General features: G+C 44.0%; 2 protein-coding genes across 5 annotated transcripts in view; one reads left to right on the top strand and one right to left on the bottom strand.

Moving 5' to 3' along the window:
* LOC147446377 (uncharacterized) overlaps positions 1 to 18058 on the top strand; it is a 51182-nt gene that overhangs the window by 7179 nt on the left and 25945 nt on the right. The window lies entirely within an intron of this gene.
* LOC147446378 (uncharacterized) lies at positions 12576 to 13254 on the bottom strand. Its single transcript, XM_086526222.1, has 4 exons — positions 13205 to 13254; positions 13059 to 13108; positions 12760 to 12819; positions 12576 to 12652 (listed from the first exon to the last, which is right to left on the bottom strand). Exons 1-4 carry the CDS (start codon positions 13252 to 13254, stop codon positions 12576 to 12578), a joined length of 237 nt encoding a protein of 78 aa, XP_086382348.1.

Raw genomic sequence — 18058 nt, forward strand, 5'->3', positions numbered from 1 at the left:
CAGCGTAGCCGGGTTGCTGATTTTTGCTGATTTGGGACTGTTTTGGTGCCCTAAAACTTTCCAGATTCAAGGGGCAACTACCCCAAGGTACAGGGGACAGTGCTGGGGCTACGGGGAGCTGAAAACAGAGAAAAACCAGCCAATAACCAGAAATTACAGAGGCTGGTTATCAACTGTTTTGGACAGTTTTTGGTAGATTAAGAACAAGGACAGTGTTCTCCTTGAGATCCTCTACTTCAGATTGATTTGGGCAGGGTTCTGTGCCGTTATGTTGCCCAAATTCTCTCAAACATGATAGAAACTACGGGATACAAGTCAAGTGCTTTCAAAGCACTTTTTGTACTATCCTTAACTGTAAAGAATAAAGAAATACCGAAAGGGGCGCCTATTTAGGGGCCAATCTCGTGTCTGATTCGTATACAGATGCACTCTAGCATCTGATTCCCATTCCCCTCTCTTGTGTCAATAAAGTACAGGTAAAATAGACGACTTAAATGGGTGAAAGCTAAATCAAGGTTAAAGTAAAGTCTACCGCCCTTTTTAAAGTAAACAGGCTGGTTTCATGGTTCCATCGACGGGATTAAATCACTTTTTCCCATAGAAGTGAGCCTTGGTGAGTTGGTTACAGATCAGACACAGGGATTTGCAGTCATGGCTGATAGGCCAGATGATGTTACTAAAGAGGTTTCCTCTTCTTAGGGCCAACAGACGCATGAAGTGGGTGAGTCTTCTAGACCACCACAGACAGATGATGACATATTTAGGACCCAGTTGGTTACTGCTATGACCATGTTCACACAGGTAATGCAAAAGCCGAGGTTTTTAGCCTTTCTGCAACCTCCTCTTCCGTTTCAGCAAGTTGGGTCACTGGATCATATTCAAAAGCCTGTTAAGGCTCAACCACAGGTGATTCATATTGCAGAATCAATGGAAACACCTGTACACTTGTCGGAGACCATGCAGTCTCCAAAGCCTAGGTCTAATACCCAGGAACAGGTGGCTGAAACGCCAGTCTTTCAAGCTGTACCATTTCAGCCAGCCACCTTTCAGCAGCCTATTGCTGGCTCTAATGGGCAGGGAAGCAACCTACAGGTTATGCAACAAGTCTCTCCACCACCATCAGTACATCCTGGGTACTTTGGAGGTGGATCTGTGTTCCAGAGCATGGCTGGTCATGCGCCTGGAAATCAGTTTTACACGCCAAGAGCAGTGTTCGGGGGTACTCAAACGATGATGCCTAACCCCATGTATGGTAGTATTGGCATGCAACCTGGGTTTCAAAGTACACAGGGCCAATTTGGAATGATTTTGGTATAGCTGGAATTACAAATCAGGAGCCATTTGTGGCATCTCCAGGTCAACTTAATAGCGGCCAAGGAACACAGATGAACCTTAACAGTGTTTCCATGTTTCAGTCACTTCCATATGACAACTTAACGCCGCTGGAGAAGCCAACTCCATACAAAGAAGGTGGCAAAGGTGTGACATTCATGACCTTTACTGGGTTTGATGACAGGAAGAAGGCTCTCTCATTCCTCCAGCAGTTTGATAAGGCCTATGCAGGAGGAAAAGAGCAGTTTGCTAAGGCCTATGCAGGAGGAAACTTTACAGAGGCTTCTAAGGTCTGCAAGGCAGCGACTTTCTTGACAGGGAATGCGGGACAATGGTGGACTACTTTATTGCTACAAGGGCAAGCTCCGTCCACATGGATTTACTTCAAGCAGATTTTTGCATCAGCCTGGTTATCTGATGACTTAGAAGCAGATGTCATGACAGAGTGGCACCAGCTTAATGCTGCTAGTTGCAGAAATCTGGATGACTACAGTGGGAAGTTTTGGAAAGCTCTACTTCCAGTAACTTCCTATAGGTTTGTGCCACTCACAGAACATATTGAAAAATATTGTTGTGGCCTACCTAAAGGATTGAGAAAGTACTGCACGAAGACCAAAGTCACTACTTTGACGTAGCTCATTGAGGTAGCAAACACTGGCAATGGTTTGCTCAAGGGAGAGGATTGTGAATTCAACACTGGCGTAAAGGAGGGATCAGCCAAGAAAAATTCAGCGAAGAAGTACGTTCTCAATGAGGTTTCTAAAGTGACTCAGGAGCCGGCCAAAGCATGGAAAGGCAAAGCCAAGGCTGAACCAGCGAAGGGACCAGCAAAGAAATGGAAAAGACAATTTGGTCGCAAGTCTGAAGAGCAAAAGTAGGTCCTGAGGTTAGAGAACAAATGCTTTATCTGTGAGCAGCCTGGCCACATTGCTCCATTTTGTCCTCAAAGGAAAAGACCAGCAGATTCTGAAGACAAGGAGGACAGGAATGGAAAGAAACCCATGGCTGGTCTAGTGCCAGATATGGTGGACGACAAGCCAAATTCAGATGCAAGTGAGCTTTGCAGAGCATGGGGAAAGGTCAGATCAAACAGTGCTTATCTTCTCCGATCCAGGTGCCAAAGCCAACTTTATCTCCCCAGAATTGGCTTCAAAGTTGGGAATCAGATATGAAGAGATGGGGTATACAGCAGAGGCAGGTTTGGCACGTCCTGGCCATATAGAGGCTGTGACTCCCATCATTGGAAAGCTGCGTCTACATATCCAGTCCTATGTAGATACCGAAGAATTTTACATCATGCCACTAGATGGATGTGATGTGTTGCTGGGCATTCCTTGGTTGTTTCGTGTGTAGGGAATCATGGATGCCTACAACAAAAAGATCACTGTACAGAGCAAGGGAAAGACTCACATACTAGATGTAAAGCTTAAAGGGGAGTCTATTCCCACTGTATCAGCTTCTACAATTACTTCTGTAATGAAAAAGCATCTTTCTGCGTACTTGGTTTTTGCACGTGAAGTGTCAAATTGTGATGAATCAAATTTATTTGTGTTAGATAAAGAAAGGTCTATGTTTTTACAACAGTACAGTGATTGCTTTTTCGATTCATTACCGTCTCAGTTACCGCCAGAGAGACCCGAGGACCATGCGATAGATTTGGTGCTAGGCAGTAGACTGTAGCCCACCAAATAGGCCTCCGTACAAGGTTAGTGCGGCTCAGCAGAAAGAGATTATGAGCTAGATTGAGGAGCTGTTAGAGAAAGGGCTGATTCAGCCCAGTTCATCTCCATCTTGTTCTCTAGTGCTGTTGGTGCAAAAAAAGGATGGCTCATGGCGTATGTGCATCGACTATCGTGCACTGAACAAGAATACCATCAAGAATAGGTTTCCTATACCTAGAATTGATGATATTCTGGACAAGTTCGAGGGAGCAGCTATGTTTAGCAGGATCGATCTAAAGAGTGGGTACCATCAGATCCGCATTAGATTAGAGGATGCACAAGACTGCTTTTAGAACGACGTTTGGCCTCTACGAATTCTTAGTGATGCCCTTCGGTCTCACAAATGCTCCTGCTACATTCAATAGGATGATGGACACAATTTTCCTTCCACACCAGCAGTTTGTTGGTACATTCTTTGACGACATGATAGTCTATTCAAAGAATGAAGAGGAGCATGGCATCACTTGGCCATTGTGTTCAAAGAGCTATGCAGTCATAGGTTGCTCATCAATGTGAAGAAAAGTGAATTCTTTCTGGAAGAGATTCACTTTCTCGGACACATAGTCTCAAAGGATGGTGTCAGAATGAATCATGCTAAGGTTGAAGCAATCAAGTCATGGCCAGATCTGAAGACGGTGCATGATGTCCGAAGCTTTTTGGGACTATGCTCCTATTACAGAAGGTTCATCCAAAATTTCGTTGAGATTGCTTCACCTTTACATGCTCTACAAAAGAAAGGGGTCACCTTCAGATGGACACAAAAAGAGATTTCAGCTTTTAATCTCTTAAAGGAAAAGATGACTTTAGATCCAGTCATTGTGTTGCCAGATCTCAGTAAGTCATTTGTGGTCCAGTGTGACGCCTGTGGCGCAGTAGCATTGGTGCAGTACTAATGCAAGATGGCAGGGTAGTAGCCTATGAGAGCTGAATCTTGCAAGGGCAAAAAAGACTATGCAAGTCTTTGAAAAGGAACTATCGGCCGTGATTCATGCACTCTTAAGTTGGAAACACTACCTGCTAGGTGCAGATTTCGTTGTCCAAACGGACCATCAGACCTTGCGATACTTCTTGACACAGGCAAAGTTATCTAAAAAGCATATGCGATGGGCAAACATCTTGTCCATGTTTCATTTTCAGATTATGCATGTGGAAGGAAAAAAGAATGTTGTGGCTGATGCCTTGTCATGGAAGCCACAAATTTCAGCTGTGTCAATTCCTTATCATCATGAGCTTGATGATATGAGGAAACAGTTTGCAAATGATGAAGATTTTGCAAGGATCTTTGAGCAGTTAATGGATGGACAGCGTCATGAACACTACCTTCTCAAGAATGGCTTTATGATGATGCATGGCAGATTGTGTGTCACAAGGCCATTGCGACGCAAAAGTTATGGAAGAGTCATGTCCCACCGTGTCACAAAATGGTGACGTGGCAGCCGAGTGCACGCACACACCCTCTGCAGCAACTGATGGCTGATGTGGCAGGCCAGTACGGACAGACCTGTGAATTCCGACACGATTTACGGAAGTGTACGGATGTTGATGATGTGGCAATTTCGCTGGCCTTCAGTAAAATCTACGCTCGGGGCTTGAGAAGAATCTACGCTGGGTGTTTTAAAATCTACGCTGGCTGACTTATTGGCCAGTTGCTTTATTTTTAGGAGCTTATAAGTTGTAGCTTTTGGGGCTCTGCTTTTGGGCACCCTTGTACCTATATAATAGTGGGCTAGGGGCCACACTTCTCAGAGCATCTAGACGCAGAGTCTGAGAGTGGGCACCTACCCGCACTCTTGTACTTTGAACACGGATCAATAAAGAAAGAAATACCGAAAGGGGCGCTAGTCTTTGGGGCCAATAACTCTAGGCTCGGAACTCCGCCTGGTTAGTGTCGAATCAACTGTGAACTGTGATCTGTCTTGAAGTGGTTATTTGGTGCTGTTGTGGTCGATTCTTGATTTGGAGTGTCCAAGTCTGTTACAGTGGTATTAGAGCACGACTGATTTCTCTTCTACGGGAAATCCGATCCCCAAATTTTTCCGCGGCACCTATGGCTTCAGGTGAGGATCAATCGAATCCCTCTACATCCGGAGATGTAGGCAGGGACGACAACGAAGATTCCGGCAACGAGTATGGCCTGCCTCGGTCTACTCAGGCCGAGCAACGCGAGATGGAGCGTCACAAATTGATCGGCGATGCAACGAACATGATGCTCAATTTTGCGAAGGACCCGAAATTGGCAAAATATATGACAAAGACTTCTTTTCAGGATGTGCATGCACAGTGGAAGAAAACCACAACCTCACCCCCGAAACCCGCTATCAAGAAGCAATATTCAGAGAAGGAATTAGAAGAGGTGGTTGATGCACGAATTGCTCAGCTTTTTGACGCGCAGAAGAAAGGCAAAAAGCACGGCAAAAAGCGGAAGAAAGGCATTGATTTCCCCGGTTATTTGGGTCGTCAGTGACATTTGACAAAGCAAAGAAACACAAAAAGCGTGTTCGATTTGAAGAAGTTCCCAGTTCTTCTTCTTCTTCTTCTGACTCAAGCGAAGAAGACAGAAAAGGCAAAAAGCGAAGCAAGAAACAACGTTTCAGAAAGGACAAGAAAAAGGCAAAGAAGTCTAAATCTCGCCCAATGGATGATAGTTCTACAGAGGACACGTCTACAAATAGTTCAGACTCTGAAGACGGGAAATTTTATGCGAACAAGAAGAATTTCTACAAAGCCAATCAATATGACTTTCTGGAAGATAAAAGCAAGAAAGTCCGCGAGTTTAAAGAAGGTGGACAGTCGATAAAGGTTGACACTTTTTCATGATACAAAGATGCTTCGAAGGCTTTGTCTTTTATTCAGCAGTTTGACATCGCTTTCGCGGGAGAACGCTACTCAGAGCACTCCAAGATTCGGAGAGCTGCCTCTTATTTTAAGGGGAATGCTCGCACATGGTGGTCCACACTTCTTCTAAACAAGACTGTGCCAGTTAAATGACTGAAATTTAAGAAGCTTTTTATTTCTGCTTGGCTGACACAAGAGTATGAACGTGATATACGAGCTGCTTGGAACCATCTTCGAATGACCAAGAGAGATACAGTGGATGCTTACTGTGAGATTCTGGAGCGCTTTTCTACCAGCTTCTTCGTTCAAGAAAATTTTATTCAGAGAACAGATTGAGCGGTTCACCTTGGGTCTACCTACAGAGATCCGAGATCACTGCTTGGAACAAAAGTCACCTTCTATTCAAGAGTTGATGAGTCATGCGAAGCGGGGCTTTGCCATTCACTCTGGCAGTTTGACCTACCCCACCGATGAGGTCATGACACAACGAGACGAACAGATTTCTGGGAATGAAAGCATAAAGAGAAAGCGCAACCCAGAGAAGAAGGATACACGACCCAAGCTTACTCCTCAGGAGAGAGCTCGCTTCATCAGGGAGGGGAAGTGCTTTGGATGCGGGGAACGTGGACATATCTCCGCGAAGTGCTCTAAAAAGGCACCAAAAGGACAGAATGATAAGGACGACGACAGGCCAGAGAGTTCGAGAGCAGCTGAGGAACGTGAAAGAAAAGGCAAGATGAAAACAGGACTGGTTCCAGATTGTGTGGGTACCGATCCCAACACCATGGACGAAAGTACAGAACTTTGCCGAGCTTGGGGCAAAGTGAAAGACCAAGAGGCCCTGATCTTCTTTGATGGAGGAGCCAAGGCCAACTTCATTTCATCGGAATTGGCGGCACGGCTTGAGATCACTCCCGATCGGATGGGACCACCTACGGAGGCAGTTCTAGCGGCACCCGGCAGGGACGTAGCCATTACACCTGTCATTGGCAAACTTCGGTTGCATTGTCAGGGGTATTTGGGGCATGAGGACTTTTACATAATGCCTTTGGAAGGTTGTGATGTTCTCTTAGGGATTCCTTGGTACCACAAGAACAAAGCGACATTGACTACAGAGAAGGGCGGAACCATTGTACTTGATATTAAACTGAAGGGCGAGTCTGTCCCTATTGTATCGGCTTCGGCCGTTTCTAAATTAATTAAATCCAGTCTGTTTGTTTACTCGATCTTTATCAAAGAATTCAACGAAAAGGATAGGACAAATATGTCTAAACTTGATCAAGAATGCCAAGATTTTCGCCACTCTCACGCCGATTGCTTCTCAGAGGGCCTACCAGACGAGTTACGACCTGCTCGTCCTGAAGATCATTCCATTGATCTGATACCTGGAAGCACATCGCCAAACCGGCCACCTTATTGTGTGAGCCGAGCACAGAATGAAGAGATTATGAACCAAGTGAAAGACCTCTTGGAAAAGGGTCTTATTCAGTCGAGTTCTTCACCGTATTGCTCTCTAGTGTTGTTGATTCTGAAGAAAGACGGATCTTGGAGAATGTGCATCGATTATAGAGCTCTCAACAAAATCACCATCAAGAACAGATTTCCGATTCCTCGGATTGATGATATACTCGACAGACTACAGGGATCCTCGTGCTTTTGCAGGATTGATATGAAAAGTGGATATCATCAGATCAAGATAGCGCCGGGAGACGTCCACAAGACAGCTTTTCGGACGACTTTTGGGTTATTTGAGTTTTTGGTGATGCCTTTTGGCTTAACCAATGCTCCTGCGACATTTAACTAGATGATGGACAAGATTTTTTGAGAGTACAGGCTATTTGTTGGCACTTTCTTTGATGATATCATTGTTTTCTCCAAGAATGAGACGGACCTCAGAGATCACCTTCTTCAGGTCTTTCAGGCATTACGACATCACAAGTTAGTGATTGATGCAAAGAAAAGTGAATTCTTCATAGTTACCGGGAACGGGTAGAACGTGCCCTAAACGTTCTCAGAACGCGTTCCCATGGTGGTCAAATTGTCGGAACGGAAACGGGAACATGGAACGTTCCTTGCCCACCCTGTCAACGGAACAGCAACCGGAACGCCGGCGGAAGGGGGTCAGGAACGCGGGCGTCCGGCCAAGTCAAAAAAATTTGATTTTTTTTTTTGGGCTCTCTCCTTGTGTCGTGAGCCAAGTGCCTCAAGAGGAGAAGCTTCTAGAGGGGCCTCAAGAGGAGAAGCTTCTAGAGAGAGGGGGGGGGGGAAGGGGGGGTCTCCAACCTCCTATAAAATGAGAGCTTTTTCACACTTCTTCTCAAGCTCTCAAGAAGGCCAAGTTCTCAAGTCCAATGTTGTCACTTGTAACTTGTAAGTTGAGTCATGACAGGTTACTAATGTGTTTGCATTGTGCAACTTAGTTGCAGTGCGCACAATTGCAATGTGCATGTGCTTAAGCCTTAAGCGACATTGGAAACTTAAATGCATGTTTAAGTAGTACATATGAACAACTAGATAGAAACTAATTGGAGTCTGAGTTAATCAGGTTCAAGAATCACCCTTAAATGCCTAATTTAAGCATATTTAAGGGGTACCGTTCCGGGCCCCGTTCCCGTTCTGCCGTTCCGTCCTCCTGTCGTTCCGGAAACGTTCCGGACCCTCCCGTTCCCGTTTCCCATTCCCGTTCCGGGTAACTATGGAATTCTTCCTACCAGAGATACAATTTTTGGGACACATTGTCTCAGCAGCAGGAGTGCAAATGGATCCGGCCAAGATAGAAGCTATACGCAATTGGCCCGACTTGAAGAATGTCCATGAAGTTAGAAGCTTCTTGGGATTATGTTCATACTACAGGCGGTACGTTTGAAAGTTTGCAAAGATTGCTTCCCCTTTGCATATATTGACATTGAAACGAGTTCCTTTCTTGTGGGGATCCACAGAGGTGACTGCCTTTCAGACATTGAAAGACAAAATGACTACGGGACCAGTTTTGATTTTGCTGGACTTGCAGAAATCATTTGAAGTATATTGTGATGCTTGTGGTCGTAGTCTGGGTGCGGTCTTAATGCAAGAAGGCCTAGTCATTGCTTATGAGAGCCGCTTGTTAGGGGCCAATCTGGTGTCTGATTCGCATATAGATGCACTCTAGCATCTGTATCCCATTCCCCTCTCGTGTCAATAAAGTACAGGTAAAATAGACGACGTAAATGGGTGAAAGCTAAATCAAGGTTAAAGTAAAGTCTACCGCCCTTTTTAAAGTAAACAGGCCGGTTTAAGTATGCTTTCCGAAAGGATTGCTATTAGAAAGCTAGTGCTGTTCTTCTGAGGTCCGAAGTTGCTTTCCAAATTGCGAGCAGCTTTTCAGTCTCTTTGATAAGTCAAGTGATGTTTTCTTGTTTTAATTTCTTGTTCTATGTGTTTTTCTTGTAGGAATGCCAATGGAAGGAGTAGTAGAAGGCTTAGGCCTTTGCTCAAGAAGAATTGCTCTAAGTGATCAGAGCCAGATCAGCCCAAAGGGTTGCCACACCCTTAGAATGGGCTCAGTCTCAGACTCGAGAGTAGGAGGCTCTCAAGTTTAGAATGGAGAATAGATGCCTATAAGATGAGAATCTTTGGCTAAGAAGAAGAAGCACAGAATAAAGCTTCAAGTCGGATTCAATCCAATGGGTCGCCATACCCTCAAGTTGGACTCAGTTTCTGATACGAGAACAGGATTTCTTGAAGATTTGAAAGAAGGAACAGGAAGAATTTTTAGTTCCAAGACAGATTGGTACTCCTCGACCCAAGGTGGTAAGGTACATAAGGTACGGTACGTATTCGGTACGTCTTGTACGTAGTACCGAATGGAGAGTTGTCAGGTATGTAAAATTCGTATGTTTTTTTTTCTAAAAGCCAAAAACCTATAATACGGTCCATACTTGATAAAAATTTCACAAGTATCACTTCAAGCATGTTAGTTCACTATTCTACAAACCAAGGGAAAGGTTTCATACAAATACCAGAAGCAAGTCGCGACTCCTTGCTCGACGTTCAATGAATCAACATTGAAGTGACAAGAACAGATACAACTCAAATATACACAACCCAAAATTTGCAGTTTCACAACAAACTAGTTACTGTAGAGAACTTGTAAGTTCACATTGATCATGATTTGCCAATTTGCACACAAAAAATTGATGGGCGAACTCAATTTTGCAGACCCGCTGTGGTTTTTTCCCCAACAAAAAAATGATTGTACAGTACGGATCCGTACGGTACGGTACCGTACCGTACGGTAAGGTACGTACGTACGGATCCTACCTTGCCTCGACCAATGCTCAATGCATTACTCGGGTAGGTCTACAAGCGTATCCTAAGTTCATTACTAGTTATGAAGAAGTTTTACAACTCAATACTTCAAACTAGAAGTCAGAGGGTTAACCAGACCTTTGTTATGATACTAATTGTTGATATAAAGAATTTTTCTTTCTTCTTTTGTTTCCTTTCAGAGATATTGAAGAAGCATTATAGAATTGTGTTCTAGCTGTCTATCGGAAAGGATAGCAAGACAAATTCATCTGAATGTAAGAATAGCTTACCGTGATGATAATGCAAGTTTATTCTTTGGCCAAATGTCCATTTGGAAGCAGATGTTCCCAATACCTCGTAAAGTATGGGACGAGCATTATGTTGGGAATCTTCTGTACAATAGTGCAAGCCAGTAGCCTATTGAAAGATATAGTGCAAGCGACTATTGAAAGATATAGTGCAAGAAACTATTGAAAGATATAGTCCAATTAGCTTGTTTAAGCTCTCAGTTAACGCGTTAAGTCTCAAAGACACAATTGAAGTCGGATTCTAAGTACGAGTAATTTTTACTCTAAAGAAGTAAAGGAAATTATTCCGAAGTAAAGGAGACTATTCCGAAGCAAAGTAAATCATTCCGAAGTAAAGGAGACTATTCCGAAGCAAAGGAAATTATTCCAAAGTGCATTATTGTTTGCCATATGGATGTCTTTTTGCATTCCGGGGACGCCTGGATAGCGATCTGCTTGAAACATGTAACTTTGTATGTTTTATATATGAACCTACAGTTGAGGTCAATCGTTTTGAAGTCGGAGGGATGTTACAAAGTTAAGGTTTCAGTTGGAAACCCTAACCCTAATTTTCAGCAGCAAAAACCCTAAACTTAATTATCAGCAAAAAACCCTAACCCTAATTTTCAGAAGCAAAAACCCTAACCCTAATTTTGAGCAGCAAAAACCTTAACCCTATTTTCAGTAGCAAACCCTAACCATAATCACAGCTGAAATCCTAATCCTCAACTCGGCAGGAAACCCTAACCCTACCCTCATCCTAACCCTAGCCACTAACTTTAGTTTTTAAGAAAAAGGGAAAAAGCAAAAAACGTAGAGAGGAGAGAGACAACAAAAGTTGTTTTTTTAATTAAAAAAAAGAGCAGCTTTTTGCGCAAGTAAAAAGAAACCCCCCCCCCCCCCCCCTCTCTCTCTCTCTCTCTCTATTTTAGTCATCACCCATCCTCTCCCCAGGGCCTATAAAAGGGAGCCCAAACTCCCAACCTAGAAGGGAATCTCATCGCAAAGAAGAAGTACAAAGCAGACAAGGGCGATTTTGTCGTGACGAAAAGAAGGCAAGGATGAACTGTTGGTTCCAGTGCAGTCAAGGTTGTAAGGTATGTAGTATTCGGTACGTGTTCGGTATGTATTGTACATTGTATCGTATGGATTGGGCCATAAGGTACGTAAAATTCGTGGTATATTTTTTAAAAGCTAAAAATACAGAGAATTTCAAATTTATATACAACCTATCTAGTTTAAAAACACTGCACAATACTTAAACATAGTCACAACTTTCCAAAAACACTTAAAATCACCCCACAAGTTAAGTAACCGCTAGAATCGAGTCCAGACCACATGGCATAGTGTAAGTCAAAAGTACATAACTGAATGCTGAATCCTGATACAAAAATAACATAGTCACTCAATGAAGAGTCTGGGTGGCTCAAGCAACAAAATAAAAAGCATAAATGAGTTATGACAAATGTCCAAGTCCCAAGACCCAAAGCACTGGGCAATCACTACTACTCAAAATCATCATCAGAGGCTGATGAAGACTCAGAGAGCATGTCTCCATCTGTCAAGACATTGCCCTCATCATCATAATCGGGCTCTCTCTCCTCTGGCACAGATGCTAGGGGTGCATCGCGCTCATCTGGATCATCAGCCTTTGAACTCTGGGTGTGGATGAGTCGAATAGCCTCATTGGCTCGTTTACGAGCAGGCCGAACGGGTAACTTTCCTCTGCGAATGCTCTCTCTGTGTGCAACCTCTGGATCTGCAGCAGCAATGCGAAGAGGAATACTGTAAGCTCGAGAGCGAGATCTAGTGACCCGACGATCCACGCTCTCTAGCTCCGTGTGAAACTCTCGAAGGATCTCCTCCTGCTCATCTCTAATCCGTGCATCGACCTCCTCCGCAGTAGGATCTGCCACCATCTTCAACTCTGTGGGATCCACCTACAATGACAAGACAAAACATAGTCCATGATTCAACACTGTCTTTTGATCATTGACTTGTTTTCATAAATGTGCATGTAAATCTCACCTGCTTGGGTGTCCCCAAGGCATGAAAGCTGCGCACAAGCCGCATGTTAGCACGGCAATAAACCAATCTCTCTAACTGCTTGGTGCTAAGACGATTGCGGATCTTCGTGTGAATAAGAGAGTATGCACTCCAGTTGCGCTCGCATGCCCCAGTTGAGCAATCCTACAGCAATTCAAATAGCGAACACTCATGGGTCACAAGTGTCACGTGTGACAATATAGATTCATCATGCCATAAATATAAATTATAATTTAGACTTTAGTATTCACCTGAGAAAGGATGCGCAATGCAAGGTGGCACAACTTGGGAAGGCCATGGCGTCCATAGTTCTTCTGCTACCATGTTAAAGGAAGCTTGGTAGCTTCCTTTCTCAATGCTACGGACCGCACAAAGGTGGGTCCTAAACTGTTCATGTAGCTACTCATCTCTGAATCCAGAATCAATTGCTCATCCTCATCGTATATAATGTTCAGATATTCAGAGCGTAGTGTGAGCAATGAAGCCTCCTCAAACAATTCTTGGCTCTTGTAGAGAGGATGGAGAACTGCAGCCATCCCATGGATGGGACGACGCATTAACTGCCATCGAGTCTCTACAATAGCCAAAATATCATCACGACTGCAAACAAAATAGTCACAGTAAGTATGTGTTTTGAAAAATTATAAATAGACATGTCACATGAGGACATTAGAGCACTTTGTAGTTTGTACTTACCGATCCTGTGTCAATGAGGTACATTCAAAAATGTGTCTCTTCATCTGCATAAACAGATGATACACCAACCCAAGTGTAGAGCCCTCCATGTTTGTGACCCGTAGTAGTACATAAAATGGCTGTAGAGCCACTGCCAAGGACTGCACCTGTGTCCAGAAGGTCTCATCAAGAACCTTTCTTTGAATGTACTTGGTCGCCTCTGACTGAGCGTGGTGCATCAATCTCCACTTTGGATCCACAAGTGTCTGCAACAGTGGATCTTTGAAACCGGCCTGTTCAATCCAAAAAGGGCGGTAGACTTTACTTCAAACCTTGATTTAGCTTTCACCCATTATTAGTCGTCTATTATACCCGCGCTATAGCGACACAAGAGAGGGGAATGGGATACAGATGCTAGAATGCACCTGTATGAGAAGACCGACACCAGATTGGCCCCTAACTTAGGCGCCCCTTTCGGTATTTCTTTATTCTTTAAAAGAGGGAATAAATGCTGTGGATCCCTACAAGCTGCCCCGCACAAATTTGGCTGAATTTCAACTGTTCCGGCCTGATTTCGGCAGCATAACTGTACTAGGACCCTTCATAGTTAGTATTCCCACACATCGACTGACTTTCCCGATGCATACGGGCACTTTGCAAAACCTGGCGAGAATCTGCAGCACGCTGAATTCTCTGATTTCAGCCCTGAAAATGCGCCAGATCACCTGTACAGCGGTCCCCTTGCGTCCCCGAACCTCCTGGGGGTATTAGGGTCCGTTTAGGGCCAAAACCCTAAACCTGCAAAAATACACAGCAGGCTGTAATTCACTGTTTCGGGCTCCGTTTCGCGTGCCGGTCGCATCCGTAGCAAGTCCTCGAGCTCCTGCACCTGTAGGGCTACTTGCCCTTTGAATCAGACGAGATTTCTGGCGTGAAACCTCTCCGAATTCACCTGTACCTGCGGGGGGATTAGCCGCTAGCTAATCCAGTACCTGTACAAGAGGCTCTTGCCTCGGCAATCGCGCATGAACCCACACAACTGTACATTGGTCAAATGAAGAGTCCACTAGAGGGGCATAACATACTGCCAAAGGGGAGAGAGAGGGCAGTGCGTAGCGTGCAGGGCATCACTCGTGGCACCGCACTGTGCATAAGAGGGAAAGCAAGCACTCCATAGCTCTCAACCTGTGACAAAAAACTGAAAATGAGGCTCTCCCCCTCCTAAATTCAGCGCCACTTCTTGTTGCATGAGGCAAGTGCACCAGAAGGTGCCACTTGGCACATTTATAAGCATTTTCCCGTTTCGGGGTTGCCGTCTAAAAATATCCCAACCGGTTGCCCAGTTGACTTCACGGCAGAGTAAGAAAATGTTCCCCTTGTCATTCCGAAGGTAATGACGCCAACACATTTTCAAGTCCCAAAATAGCAGTTCCCTAAATTTTAGGAGATGCTGCCATTGTATCTTTCTAGGTCATCCGACCCTCTTTGTACACTGCGGCGACATCCAGAACTGAAATGTAGCCTCTGTAGCAAAGGATTCCACTTTGGCTAGTCAATGACCCCACTTGGCTAACCATAGTCCTTGTCCAACCTTAGTGCTCTCTTGCCCTCAAGCCTGGACTCCCTCTGAACAGTTCCACACTAGCTATGCAATGCAGGGCAGTTAGATTTCCCGAGGGGTGTTTCCAAAAAGTGAAAGTAAATAGATAATAAGAAAGAAATCAACAAAAAGGATAGATAGTAGTGACACATTGGTGACATACCCCCCTCTTGAAATCTCAAACGTCCTCGTTTGCATCTATGTCGTACATGCTTACTGTCAACACTGATGTATTCAACACCTGTCGACACATATACGACACATACATGCTCATTGTCAACCCTGGTGTATTCAACATCTCGTCGACTCATGTATTGCCTGCGTGTGAACCGTGTCCCAATGACATAGTGGTAGCTTCGCACTCTGCCATTGCTTTGAGTCACTAACTTTCCAATGACAAAATGGTAGCTGCACATTTTGCCACTGTCTTATAGTACACGTTGGATCCCGTAACACTTTCGAGCATACCCAAACCGACAGTTTAAGAATGCAGTTACACATGTACTCTTCAATAGAAGCAATCACTGTATCCTTGACAAACTGACAAGAAATACTCACTTCTATAGCACTAACCAAACTTTTGGACATTCCATAAGAGCAATTGCCAAACTGACAATCTGTACAGCTCTAACATTCATGTAACAGGTATTTGATTTGAGCTCACTTTAAATACCATGTACATCATTTGTTTCAGAAGCCATTGTCACACTGACAATCCATTTAGCTTTGAAACTCAAGGGGTCAAGGTAGGTTGCAAATCGAAGGCTTCCAGGTAAAGTGATAGCACAGTTGGTGACTCTGCAAGTTCACCTTCTTCCATCCACTTAGCATCCATTGGTGGATAGTTTCTGAACTTTACCAAGTAACGCCTAGCAATCTTGCCTTTCATTTTCCTTTCTTTGTGTGCCAAAATCTGTTCAAGGATCAAGATCTCGTCAAGTTCCTCGACTTCCGGCTGATCTTCAGCTGGCATATCTTCTGGCACATCACCCACATAGGGTCTGAGAAGACTCACATGAAACGCATTGTGAATCTTCCAACTGTCAGGCAATTTCAGCCTATATGCAACATCATTGATTATGTCGCACACTTGAAAAGGCCCATAGTAACGCATGCTGAGCTTTGGAAACAGTCTTTCCTTGCCCTTCATCTTCTTTAACCTTGCCTTTTCAAAGCGTAAAAGCACCCAATCACCAAGTGAATATACCACTTCACGACGGTGACGATCAGCTGCTTTCTTTTGCTTTGCCTGAGTCCTTTCTAAGGCCACTTTGACCTTCTTGTACATTTCATCCATGTCCTGAACATATTTATCTGCTTCAAATATCTTGTCCTTTGTATGCAGTATGGGAGGAACTTTCTTGCCACCTTCAACTATCTCAAAAGGTGCCTTGCCAGTTGATGAATGCACTGTATTATTGTATGCATACTCCACCAATGGCAAATACTGCTCCCACTTTCCTTTATGCTCTGACACATAGCACTTTAGCAGATCTAGGACAGTAGAATTTGCCTCTTTTGACTGCCCATCTGTTTGAGGATGAAATGACGAAGAGAATTTGAGCGTGGTGCCCATATTCTCAAACAAGCCTCTCCAAAACAAACTTGTCATGCGTGGATCACGGTCGCTAACAATCGACTGTGGCATGCCATGATACTTGAAAATATTGCTCATAAACAAGCGTGCCATCTGATCTGGCTTTATCTTCTTCCTGACAGGAATAAAATGAGCCTGTTTGCTGAATCTGCAAATAATGGTCCAAATACCATCATTTCTTGTTTGCGTTCTCGGAAGATCAAAGATAAAATCCATAGCAATACTTTCCCATGGTTTATCTGGAATAGGTAGTGGTTGCAATAACCCTGGTGCCTTTTGCCTGTCAAACTTGACCTTTTGGCATATTAGGCATTCTCGCACAAAGGCATCCACATCCCTTCTCAATGTAGGCCAATAGAAGAATGTCTCAACCGCTTTAACTCTAGCATCGATACCACGATGCCCTGCATACGGTGGGACATGACTCTCTTCCATAACTTTGCGTCGCAATGGCTTTGTGACACACAATCTGCCATGCATCATCATGAACCCGTCTTTAAGAAGATAGTGTTCATGACGTTGTCCATCCATTAGTTGCTCGAAGACCCTTGCAAAATCTTCATCATTTGCATACTGTTCTCTCATATCATCAAGTTCATGATGATAAGGAATCGACACAGCTGAAATTTGTGGCTTCCTTGACAAGGCATCAGCCACAACATTCTTCTTGCCTTCCACATGCACAATCTGAAAATGGAACATGGACAAGATATTTGCCCATCGCATATGCTTCTTAGATAACTTTGTCTGTGTCAAGAAGTATCGCAAGGTCTGATGATCCGTTTGGACAACAAAGTCTGCACCTAGCAGGTAGTGTTTCCAACTTAAGAGCGCATGAATCACAGCCAGTAACTCTTTCTCATAGACCTGCATGGTCATCTCTGGCCCTTGCAAAATTCTGCTCTCATAGGCTACTACCCTGCCATCTTGCATTAGCACTGCACCAATGCTACTACCGCAGGCGTCACACTGGACCACAAATGACTTCCTAAGATCTGGCAACACAATGACTGGATCCGAAGTCATCTTTTCCTTTAAGAGATTAAAAGCTGAAATCTCTTTCTGTGTCCATCTAAAGGTGATTGCCTTCTTTTGAAGAGCATGTAAAGGTGAAGCAATCTCAGCGAAATTACGGATAAACCTTCTGTAATAGGAGCATAGTCCCAAGAAGCTTCGGACATCATGCACCGTCTTCAAATTTGGCCATGACTTGATCGCTTCAACTTTTGCAGGATCCATTCTGACACCATCCTTTGAGACAATGTGTCTCAGAAAGTGAATCTCTTTCAGAAAAAACTCACTTTTCTTTGCATTGATGAGCAACCTATGACTGCGTAGCTCTTTGAACACAATGGCCAAGTGATGCCTATGCTCCTCTTCATTCTTTGAGTAGACTATCATGTCATCAAAGAATGTACCAACAAACTGCTGGTGTGGACGGAAAATTCTGTCCATCATCCTATTGAACGTAGCAGGAGCATTTGTGAGACCAAAGGGCATCATTAAAAATTCGTAAAGGCCAAACGTCGTTCTAAAAGCAGTCTTGTGCACATCCTCTGATCTAATGCGGATCTGATGGTACCCACTCTTTAGATCTATCCTGCTAAACATAGCTGCTCCTTCTAATTTGTCCATAATATCATCAATTCTAGGTATAGGGAACCTATTCTTGATGGTA

This window comes from Adiantum capillus-veneris, chromosome 12, assembly GCF_014529385.1.
Source record: "Adiantum capillus-veneris isolate H3 chromosome 12, ASM1452938v2, whole genome shotgun sequence".
Lineage (NCBI taxonomy): Eukaryota > Viridiplantae > Streptophyta > Polypodiopsida > Polypodiales > Pteridaceae > Adiantum > Adiantum capillus-veneris.